The following is an 11709-nucleotide window of genomic DNA, read 5'->3' on the forward strand; positions in this document are numbered from 1 at the left end:
GTAAAATAAATAATATTTAATTCAAACAGAAAATTCCCCCAAGACAACTTGAAAATAAAACATCAAGTTTATACAATTTATGGAATTTGCATTATTTCACCCAAAAGGCACTCTTAGATTTCCTTTGTTGTTAAAATCTCAAATTTTATGGAGGGTTGAAGGGAAGCCAAGACATCTTTGTCCACGGGATTGGAGTTCATGTTAACGGACATTAGCGCTGGCATCGCTGAGAGCTTCTCCACTGGTATTTCTGTAAAAGAAACAAGCAAAAGCTTGTCAAATACTGTTATGACATCGCACCAACTTCCTTTTCTGACTCGCATCAGCAACTAGAAATCTGAAATAACAGGGCTCTACGTCTGACTGGGCTTTCCTGTTCATGGATACCATTATCATCTTACATCTGCTTCATTAGTCCTATAATGGAAAAAGTACCCAGAGAGGTTGTACCATAGTGATGGAACCCTAAATGCCCTCTTCAGCAGTCAGTGAGTCTGTACTAGCAGCTGTCACAGCAGTGATGTAGAAGAAGAAGAAAAATTCACCCTTGTTTGGAAATGATTTCCCAGTATATTCCTGAAATACCTGATTTTAGTTTTTAACAGAGGGATACCCAAGGCACCTTTTGGTCTGAATGAAAATACTGTCACATGTGGTGAGGGGCTGAAAATCTTCATTAATCAGAGTAATGACTGCTGGTCTGAACAGCTCTTTATGCTTCTGTGCTTCCTCAACAGCTGAATGTTTCCACTGCGCATCCACTAGAGGGCTGGAATCCAAATGTTGCAACAATGATGCGTCTTCTGAAGATAATGCCTTCCCTTCCACATGCCGCTGATAACTATATTCTGAACTTCTGTAAAACACCCGTGGCTGAACAAACATACGCCAGCTAATGTAAGTACCTGGGAATCCCGTCTCTATAAGCTATTTAACCGGTTTTATAGAAAAAGCCAAACAAAAAATCTAATCCATCAACATCTATATCTATGGAACTCGGTTAGAAATTGTATGCAATTTTATAGATACCATAAAACACTCATATAGAGGCTCTGAAAAAGTTCAAAGAAGGGCAACCAAATTGATTCCTGGTATGAAAGATAGAAGCTGAGGAAAGACTTAAGATGCTTAATCTTTTAAAGCTTAGTAAAAAGTAGACTCAGGGGTGATTTGATTGATGCTTACATTCATAAAGGGGATCAACAAAGTGAACTACAAGAGATTCTTTAAGTTTAATTCTGCTAGTAGAATGAGGGAACATAAATGGAAATCAGCAAAAGGTAAATTTTGCACAGACATAAGGAATAATCTTTTCACGCAGAGAGAAGTCAATGTGTGCCTGCCAGGTCATGTAGTAGAGGCAGAAACTCTGGGGGTTGGTAGAATGTTAGATACTATAGGTAATAGATCATTAGGTACAATTTAATTGGGAAAATGGAGAGCATTGTTGGGCTGAATGGCCTGTTTTCATCATTATGTTATGTTATGTATACACAAGGCTGCAAACAGTAAACTCACCTAGAATATCCCATTATTACAAACTAATATTACCCATGAGAAAGCATTCAAACCACCAGTAAAGGAGCTATACATTATCATCTCAGTGGTATTTAAATGGTTTTCACTTTCGCATTACAAAGCAATCAATTTATAATTGCTCCAGCTGACACATTCACTTCACGTGTGGTTGACCACATTAGCAGGAGAAAAGCTGAATCGCACAAGCGAATAATTCATATTATGTTTAAACTGAAGATGATCCACTTAATCTAATTTACATGGGGCACTGACTGCACTACAGGGAAAGGGAAGAATCATATGAAATGATGCGCTTGCCTTTCAGTCTTTTTCATTCGATGAAATTCAAATGGACCAACAAATTCCTCCCCCTGCCTCTCCAGCCTATTCACTGCCAAAAAACAATCTCTTCAATCTAGAAAAAATAAAAACATCTCTGACTCATCAAAGTCATCTCCAGCTGCACTGTACAACCTAATAGTCACGCACATCATATACGACAGACAAGCACATCCCATGCATATGGACACACCACAGTTCTGACCCACAGTTTTTGTAGGACAGAGATGCATGAGTTCTCCTCTACCTTGCCAGGTTTTCCATTGGTTCCTGTACAAATGCCTGTTCACCTTTTAGGCTGCTGCAGGTGGGTAGACAGGATGTGAGTGCAGCTGTATCAGGCAGGATGTGAGTGCAGTTTTATCTGTGCTCTTCCAGGTGCACATCTGTCCATCTACTCTCCAGCTGACTGCATGCAAAATGAGAAATCTGCACCGGTTGTAAAACCCCAACAATTTACGGATTCACTGTTCCTCCTGAACACTTTACTGGGGCTTTTCTGACAGAGGAAGGTTTGCAGGTTGATCTGTTCCAGAGAATGACCCAATTCAAGTTGTGTGCTTTTCGTTTGAGAATGATAAAAGGAGTACACCCATTAGCCGAACGCTGAATGTTTCCACAGCTCCTTGCAGACAGAAACATTCACAGAATTCATCCCTAATTCACCCTAACCCTAACCCTCACCTTCTTCTCTTCCTTTATGAACAGCTGTCAAAGGCAGATTTTACTAGACACACGTCACAGGAAGACGCCACACATGACATCACCACAGAAATGATGGCTGTAGTCAAGGCTTCCACCTGAACAGTGCGCCTCCAAGGCAGCTTTCTGTCTACTGCCTCTCTGGATCAGTCAGACCGCACACACAAAGCCCCATACCGCACACACAAAGCCCCAGACCGCACACACAAACCCCCAGACCGCACACACAAACCCCCATACCGCACACACAAAGCCCCCGACCGCACACACAAAGCCCCCGACCGCACACACAAAGCCCCAGACCGCACACACAAAGCCCCAGACCGCACACACAAAGCCCCAGACCGCACACACAAAGCCCCAGACCGCACACACAAAGCCCCAGACCGCACACACAATGCCCCATACTGCACACACAAAGCCCCCGACCGTACACACAAACCCCATACCACACACACAAAGCCCCATACCGCACACACAAACCCCTATACCGCACACACAAACCCCCATACCGCACACACAAAGCCCCATACCGCACACACAAACCCCTATACCGCACACACAAAGCCCCAGACCGCACACACAAATCCCCATACCACACACACAAAGAAAGCCCCAGACCGCACACACAAAGCCCCATACCACACATACAAACCCCCATACCGCACACACAAACCCCTATACCGCACACACAAAGCCCCATACCGCACACACAAAGAAAGCCCCATACCGCACACACAAAGAAAGCCCCATACCGCACACACAAAAAAAGCCCCATACTGCACACACAAAGCCCCAGACCGCACACACAAAGCCCCATACCGCACAAACAAAGCCCCAGAGGCATGAAGAGAAGGCTTCTGTCAGACTTTGCCATAATTACGTTTGCTAAAGATATCAATTATGACATTTGATTGAGCTGAGGGCACAAGTGGGGTTGCTATGGCAGCAGCAGCGAGTCTGATTTAGGCTCAATGGCAGTGTAGATGAGCACGCTGACTGATAAGCTATCAACCACAATGATCTGATGAAGCGCTCGCTTTGTTATCAAATCAAGGTCTTAATGAAAACTGAGAATCCCATTCAGACCAAGCTGAAAGCTTTGACATTTATCCATGCATCAGAAGTGAACATTAACTTATAGGCAATCAATAAATCTGATGAAGCTGCACCTGAGTTAAGTGTGCATTTTAAATATATAGATATGCTGTAGGATCATGTAACAGAATGCTTCCTGTGTTCTTTCACTCCTCTAATGTGCATCCCAAGTCACAGTGGATAGGGCAGGACCCTGTTTTATTACCCGTTCCGAATGGGTTTTCATTCGGACTCACCAGTGATGCCATTTCCTTCCAGGTTGATCTTTTCAAGCGTGTGTATTTCAGCCAGGCTCTCTGGGAAAGTGGAAAACTTGTTTCTGGCCAAATTGATACTTCTCAGATGCTGCAGTTCTCCTGCTGCATCGGGTAACTTGCTGAGGGCATTTCCTTCCAAGTCTAGTTCTGAAAGACAATCGCAGATAAGGACACTGCATTTTACCCCTGGTGCTTCAGTGGGTCCACTCACTGGGGCCATGAAAAATCCAATGGCCATTCCTACAAAGGTCAGGGGCTCCCTGTCTAAAATTCCCCACCTGGCTATCTCAATCTGACCTCCAACTCATCCTCAGTTGAATATGCTTCACCCTCTCTCGCCATCTCAGATGTGTGGTGGGCATTCTGGCACAAAATGGCTGCCATACATCACCAAAGTGGGCGCTTCACATTGGTGGTTGGTGAGGTAACTTGTCCCTTCACTCTAAATTGTTTTGACATCATGCAATGAAAGGCCTTGTATAAATGCCATCATTCTAAAGTCGTAACTTTATGGACTTAAAAACTACAGTACACCTCAATACAAGTGGTATCCCCAATGTAGCGCATTTCATCCACCAACTGGTATTGGTATAATCATTTTTATCTTGTGCAAAACAAAAAGACTCACTACGGTACTCTACAAAAAATAAATCTCTTTCAAAATGCATCCTGTTTATGTAAAATAGTGGTTTAGCGTTCATGTAAAATAAGCATTTTTAATTGAAATGTTGATTTATCTCCTGATCCTCTTAACATACAACAGCAGTTTTGTAAGTTTTACAGCTGAAGTTTTCAGAGGAGCGTCTCTGTGAATGCAACATCATTCCTGGTGAGTAGCTGCCCTGTATCCCCCTATCAATCATTCAAGAGATCAGTGGTGCGTGCTACAACACATGTGTTTACAGAATTTCAATTGACCCAACACTGAATACTGGAATCCCACAGTGGGGCAGAACAACTACATGTTATAACTGTTATAACACCAGTAGATAGAATTTTATTCTTTTTTGTTTTTTTAATATTGTTTAAGTCAGAGTAAAAAACATAGGTACTGAAAGTGATATCATCTTAAGTTTTGCAATACACAAAACACTCACCTCTTAACTGTGTGAAGGTTGTAAAGAATTTGCTGTTTATGGCTTTCATTTCATTGTTTGCCAGTGTGATCACATGGATCTTCTCTGTCACACTCCTAAGGACTTTGAAGACTCCCTCTGGGAAGCTAATCAGTTTGCAGTTAGAGAGATCTACAGCAGAGGGAAAAACAGGCATTCTGTGAGAATAATGTTGAAAAATAAGACAATATACACAGATTTCACCAACTACAACTCATAAGGAATGCAGGCTGTAATCAGCGTGTTTGATAACCCGGTCGTTGTATCGGGTTTTATATATCTTCATATCCGTTATACTGAAATGACATTATGAATAATTTACTGCACTGCGCATTTGCACAGTAACTATGGTTCCGATGTCCATACATTGTGAATGTATGAATGTACACATGGCTTTTCTGAGACTATAATGACCCCTGCTGTTGTACTGAAGAATTGTCCCCATGTGCTGCTAATGAAGACAGCTGGAAATTCTAAATTCTGAAACCCTGCCCTAAGATGTACACACCGAAAGGCATTTGTCTATTTATGCACCTCAGCAATTTGGCTTTCACATTTGCAAATGGTATATGTTCCATTAGTAATTGTTATAATCTATTAATTCTCATCAAGTCTTTACATTTTTATTTAACATAAGCTGTTTGTTTATTTATAACATGCCATATGTAAATAAGGATGCCATATGGACGTAATCATTCGAGTTTTAGCATGTTTCTGTGCCTCCGACCGTGGATACCCTAAATCTGGGAAAGTTCCAGTAGGCCAATGTCTGAAAAGGCTGTGTGGGACATAGGTATGCATGTGAACTGATTGGCTTTCCAGACCAGTTGGCCTGTACAAGTGTGCCGAATCACACCAAAAATCACAACAGAATCTGTTGCTGAGATGACGATGCAGATTCCAGTAAAAGATCTGGCTGTGAACAGCACATTCTTTTTAATTGCTTACCTAGTGTGTCTTTTCCTTCCTCCGCTGTTTCATTAATCCTCCTGGCAACATTAGCCACAGCTTCTGCCATCTTCACGGATATTGTTGACCCTGAGGAATAATGGTTTTAATTATCATACTGTATATGAAACAGAACACCTCCAAACAGGCAGTGAGTCAATTGATTTAATTGGGTGAGGTGGAACGGCTTATCTAAGTTCCCAAAAAAGCTACGTTGGGCCGGTTCAGATTTCCGACTATAAATCAAACACAGGATATGAGAAATTGCAGAAATACTTCGCTGTTTAAGAAAGACACCAGATTAAGAATGCCACCACGCTGGCGTATGTGACCATTTTCAGGTTTTGTATGTCCCATCACACACTACAACATTTTTCATTTTCTATAAACGTAGGGGAAAATCAGTTTGAGTTATTCCTATTGTGTTTCAGTGTTAGGTTACTGTTACCACTTTTGGAAAACGCATAGTATCATTTGCCAACTGAGGCCACTAAAATGAAGGAAGTGCTCAGAGAATGAAACTGGCTTGTGCGAGACCATGGTCCTCCAGAGCCTCTTTAAACGAGCCATGTGGTCAGGTAATACACTGTAGTGTATGATAGCTAAACCACCATACGTTTTTGTAGTTAGCTCTAATGAATTGTAAATAGTACTCTATATTAGCTCACGCTCGTTATACTCTGAAAACCATCGCTGCTGTCAATCTGAAAAAGCTAGAGCAACTATATCGCTAACCAACTTTAGACTTGCAAAAAGTTAGCTAGTCTAGCTGGTTTCTTTACCATTGACCCGCCCGTATCATGAGACAGATCCACGGTGTTAACCATTCTAATCAATATAGTGTGTAAGCATTAAAATGCATACTTCTATTTTATTTTACGTTATTTGAACCATGCGGTAGTTTAGCCACAGACCTTACCCGCGATACACCGCCCTCGAATTCTGCTGTCACTGCGGGACTGCCTAGTGCGGCGACGATTCCTCCCCCTCGTCCTATCACGCTAACTATCGGTGCTGTTGGCTTACATGCTCGGTTCCCAAGCTGGACACTGCGATGGTGACAATTTTGGCTACATACGTGTGTTATTTATAGCACAAACAGCTGTGTGGCGTGCAGCCTTGGGTACTTATCAATGTAATTCTGGTTTATACACTATTAGTTGGCTAGACTAGGTAAATACGACGGTATTTCAAACGTTTGGAGCTCGCGTTCACTGAGCAAACGTGAAAGCTAGTGTAACGTGTGCAGGCTAGGTTAAAATAAAACTTTAGCCGGCTAGGCAAGTGATGTTAACGTTAAAATTGGAAGACAAGCTCAATTTATCAGTATTCGCGAACTAAGGGCTATGTTCTAGATTACCTGCGTAAAATAAATGTTTTGCTGTCGCTCGCTAACATTCTGACTTTGGATTTTCGAACGTATTTGCTAGGGAGTACAGGAAATTCTGGCTAGTATTTGCTAGAAGGTAACTTTGTTTCACTTCCCCGTTACGGTGTACAGGCTACATCCGGGTGGCAGTCCACCGGGAATAACGCAGATTCAATGAATAGGCGACAGGAGCCCAATACAAATCTTAGAATAGTAAATGACCGATTGTTCTTTGTCGTGCACAAAGAACGGCCCCGCTGTTGCGGTCCAGCCAAAAAATGTAACCGTTTACATGAACAAACCAATACTAAAAATGATAATAACCATCAACTTCCAGTGTTGAGGCTGCAGTGTCTGTAAAGTGGTACAATGATTTTCACATTTGCACATAACATGCCTATAAGGCTAAATGCACTACAGTTTAAAAACGGATTTTCCCCCCACTGCTTGGCTCATTCGCACCGCAGTGCTTCCTGAGTGGCCTGTTGACATGGTGACGATGGAAGGGATCTGGCGAAGATAATCCATTGATAAATGATTAAGTTTGACCAGCTGTAGTTGTTCTCTTTAAGCCAACAATCACGTGACCCCCTTTCCATGCTGTTGACTCTGGAATATTGCCACACAGTAAAATGCTGAGTGTTAAATTAACTCTTACAGTGTGCATGTGGTCTCTATTGCACTCATTGAAACCCTGTCAGAGTTGAATTAACACTGAACATTTTACTATACATGGTGGTCTACAGTGGTTGTGGTCCCAGGTTATGACAGAGTTAATTATTTACCCCTACATTAGAAATGCCCAGTTAATATTACAGTATATAAGGCTAATCTTAGCGAAGGACTCCTAACCTTGTTAACGCAAATATGGTAAATGGTAAATGGACTGCATTTATATAGCGCTTTTATCCAAAGCGCTTTACAATTGATGCCTCTCATTCACCAGAGCAGTTAGGGGTTAGGGGTTAGGTGTCTTGCTCAAGGACACTTCGACACACCCAGGGCGGGGTTTGAACCGGCAACCCTCTGACTGCCAGACAATCGGTCTTACCTCCTTAGCTATGTCGCCCTTTATATTAACTGGATTAAAAAATGTGAGTTTGTCTTCTTTTCAGGAACTTTGTTTCTACCCATGAAACACCATGTTGACCAGCACATACTACATGGCCAAAAGTATGTGGACACTCAAACATTGCACCCATATGTGCTTGTTGAACATCTCTTTCCAAAACCATGGGTATTAATATGGAGTTGGTCCCCCTTTTGCTGCTATAACACCCTTCTGGGAAGGCTTTCCACTCTATTTTGGAACATGGCTGCGGGGATTTGCTTCCATTCAGCCACACGAGCATTAGTGATGTTGGGCGCTCATGTTGGGCGATGAGGCCTGGCTCGCAGTCGGCGTTCCAATTCATCCCAAAGGTGTTTGATGGGGTTGAGGTCAGAGTCCAATGTTGGTATGCTTTACACCACTCCAGCTGACACTTGGCATTGCACATGGTGATCTTAGGCTTGTGTGCGGCTGCTTGGCCATGGAAACCCATTTCATGAAGCTCTCAATGACCAGTTTTTGTGCTGATGTAGCTTCCAGAGGCAGTTTGGAGCTCTGTAGTGAGCGTTGGAGCTGAGGACAGACGAGTGTTTACACACGACACGCTTCAGCACTCAGCAATATCCTTCTTGTGTGGCCTGCTGCTTTGGAGCTGAGCTGTTGTTGCTTCTAGACATTTCCACTTAACAATAACTACGCTTACAGTTGATTTTGGGTAGCCCTAGCAGGGTAATAGGACTGTCATAGGATACCACCTTTCCAACAACAGTGCCACATTGAAAGTCATTGAGCTCTTCAGTACGACCCATTCTACTGCCTATGTTTGTCAATAGTTATTGCATGGCTGTATGCTTGATTTTATGCACCTGTTAGCAATGGGTGTGGCTGAAATACTCAAAACCACTAATCGAACGGGTGTCCACATACTTTTGGCTATGTAGTGTACCTTCTGAACAGAAATTAAAAGAATGTGACCAGTGCACGTTAGCTGCAGTGGCAGGTAAACAGTTGGTAATTGTGTTAAGCATCAAATTAAATGGGTCCGTCTATTTTTAATTAGTTATATACAAAATACTCAAAGGCTCTGTGATAACTCCGCTATCTGAGAGCCTTCGAATTCTCCAGCGCAAAACCAGCAACTTAGTCATGGAGAAATCTCCCCTCACCGCAGGCATGAACCAGAGGTGTAACATCTCTGAGTGTTGGTGAGTCCAGCTGATTTTCTCCTGATATTCATAATCTTAAAATGCCGGGTTCAGACTCTGAAACAAATGTAATAACAGCTGGATTCACCACACTTCTGAAAACATGGCACATAATCTAGCACATTGCTTTAGTCAGTCTGGTTTTTTGCTAAATTAATTCCTTTGATAGCTGGATAAATTAAAGTAAATTTAATGAAAACATGTATCACATAAGATATGAAAACAGTAGTAATTAGAGTTCTCACATACTTCTGATTGCTGGTTGAAGGCAAAGTCTAAATCCAAGTATTGAAATTCCCGGAGCCACACTATAGGGGAACTTCCCGCATTAGTTTACATTTAAATTATGTTCTGTGTGGAAGAAAAACCTGCCCATGGACCCATGCAAAGGAATGTCTGGATTTAAAGCCAGTTTATTCCCAATTTACAGCTTCAGAAAAAAAGAGTTCTTACCTGTGACTTAGGCTAAAGCTTCTACTCCAAACACAGTAAATTGAGGGAAAACCTGGTGCTAGGCCCTGTTTTATTTTGGGGGGGAAAAAGAACAGCATTTCACTATCATTCCAAGCCTGGAATTTCTGTCAGTCACTCATACAATCTAGACTCTGTGTTGTTTTGCTTTTGAAATGGTAAAGGTTTTGCCTCAATGGCTTTCTCCCCTGTGGTTCTGTTGTCTAGGTGATAATACTGGTGGCAGCTTGCTTCAAAATATGCAGCCAATACTGCACAGTTAACTGTTCAGCACAGAGTGTGCTAGAAGCTCATTCAAGTACGTTTCCCTCTGTGCTGGCAGTGTGGTTTTAAAATGTACTTTCAACAGTTCGGGGAACTGTTTTATAACATATTTCATAAACTATTTTGAGTGGTGGACCAGTTTTTGTTAGAAGAACATTATGTTAATATTTATTGTAATTTTCATATTTCATATTCAAAGTGTACTCATTAATTGTGAGCTGTTTGGTGGAAATTGTGTTATTTATTCCTCTTAGGAGCTGTTCAATTTAACATTCTGTATATTACTGTATGTTGTTATTGCTGTTAAAGTGAGTCCCATTTATATCGTAACCAGCTCAATGTTTGGAGGCCCGGTCTGTATTTTGTTGCAAATAATAATTTTTTCCTCTTGTGGGCCATGATTTGGCACCAAATGATCTGAATAGATATATGAAACTTTCCTTTGGACTATGATTATTCCAGATGGGAAATGAGCTGGCCTCATCAGGCACAGTGTAATGTTTTATAATGCTTACATTACATTTCCTCTATTGCATACATACACATGCCTTTGATGATATATATATATATATATATATGTAGTGGGCAGGTTGATGGGTCCCCAAATGGAATTCTAGGGTTGAATTGTAGACCACTGAACATTGGTCTGTGGGTGAATCATCAGGGTACTGATTAGCAGACTAGTGATAATCTACTCTTAACACTTTCATTTTGAAATATATTATTTCTTTAAATGTATACTGTTTCTAACTTTTATTTTTGCATTCATTTTTACAATAAGTTCATATTAAGTAGGCTGCCTTAATGGAAAAACTAATAGTGATCTGCCGGCTGTTCGGTACCAGATTTAGCCATAATAATGCACATCGCGGTTTAATCTGTATTTGGTTTCCAGAGCATGCTTTTCATGTTAAAATGGGAACCAGCTGGTGGTCTGCATGACTGCCCACTTTTTAAGCCTTGGAGTGAGTGAGATTTGACACAGAAAACTCCATGTCTTTCTGTTTCCCTGCAAATGTTATATAATAATTAAAGAGTGGGTTTTCAGGAGAATGCCAGTGGCAGTGTACACTGTTGCTGGAGAATCAAAAGCTCTTGCTTGAAAGGAATAGTAGTTATGGCTCTTTGGTTATCATCAAATCGTGTACTTGGGTCAATATAATGTTGTATAGCAGGAGTGTGTTTGTGTGGCACAGCCAGCTCACTGCTCATCCTTTCTGTTTCTATGCTCCGTCCGTTCAGAGTAAAATCTTGCCTGTAACTTGTCTTAGAATGAAATACATATAAAGTGTGAAAACAAAAAGCCAAACAGCCAGTTTTGTGTTTCACTCTTACAAGCAGTTATAGCACGGCTTAAGTGATTAAAGAAAAT

The 11709-nt window shown here is 41.5% G+C and overlaps 1 protein-coding gene across 4 annotated transcripts; it reads right to left on the minus strand.

Annotated features, from left to right (window-relative positions):
* Position 1: 1 nt before the first annotated feature.
* On the minus strand, positions 2-10158 carry lrrc20 (leucine rich repeat containing 20). Of its 4 annotated transcripts, none has more exons than XM_064314232.1 (5): positions 10056-10158; positions 5978-6067; positions 5012-5161; positions 3894-4061; positions 2-250 (listed from the first exon to the last, which is right to left on the minus strand). In XM_064314232.1, exons 2-5 carry the CDS (start codon positions 6045-6047, stop codon positions 114-116), a joined length of 525 nt encoding a protein of 174 aa, XP_064170302.1. In that variant the 5' UTR covers positions 6048-6067; positions 10056-10158; the 3' UTR covers positions 2-113. The 4 variants fall into 4 exon arrangements, with proteins under 4 accessions (XP_064170302.1, XP_064170311.1, XP_064170293.1 ...); XM_064314241.1 differs by lacking the exon at positions 10056-10158 and adding an exon at positions 7338-7472; XM_064314223.1 differs by lacking the exon at positions 10056-10158 and adding an exon at positions 6892-7295.
* Between the last annotated feature and the right edge of the window lie 1551 nt (positions 10159-11709).

This window comes from Anguilla rostrata, chromosome 2 (assembly GCF_018555375.3).
Source record: "Anguilla rostrata isolate EN2019 chromosome 2, ASM1855537v3, whole genome shotgun sequence".
Lineage (NCBI taxonomy): Eukaryota > Metazoa > Chordata > Actinopteri > Anguilliformes > Anguillidae > Anguilla > Anguilla rostrata.

Bases quoted from the DNA above. Each gene is read 5' to 3' on its own strand.
- lrrc20 (XM_064314232.1), bottom strand. From the start codon at position 6,047: ATGGCAGAAGCTGTGGCTAATGTTGCCAGGAGGATTAATGAAACAGCG. The intron at 4,062-5,011 runs GTGAGTGTTTTG...ATTGTCTTTCAG, and splicing joins AACCTTCACACAGTTAAGAG to AACTAGACTTGGAAGGAAAT. The intron at 251-3,893 runs GTGAGTCCGAAT...TTTCTTTTACAG, and splicing joins GGAAGGAAATGGCATCACTG to AAATACCAGTGGAGAAGCTC.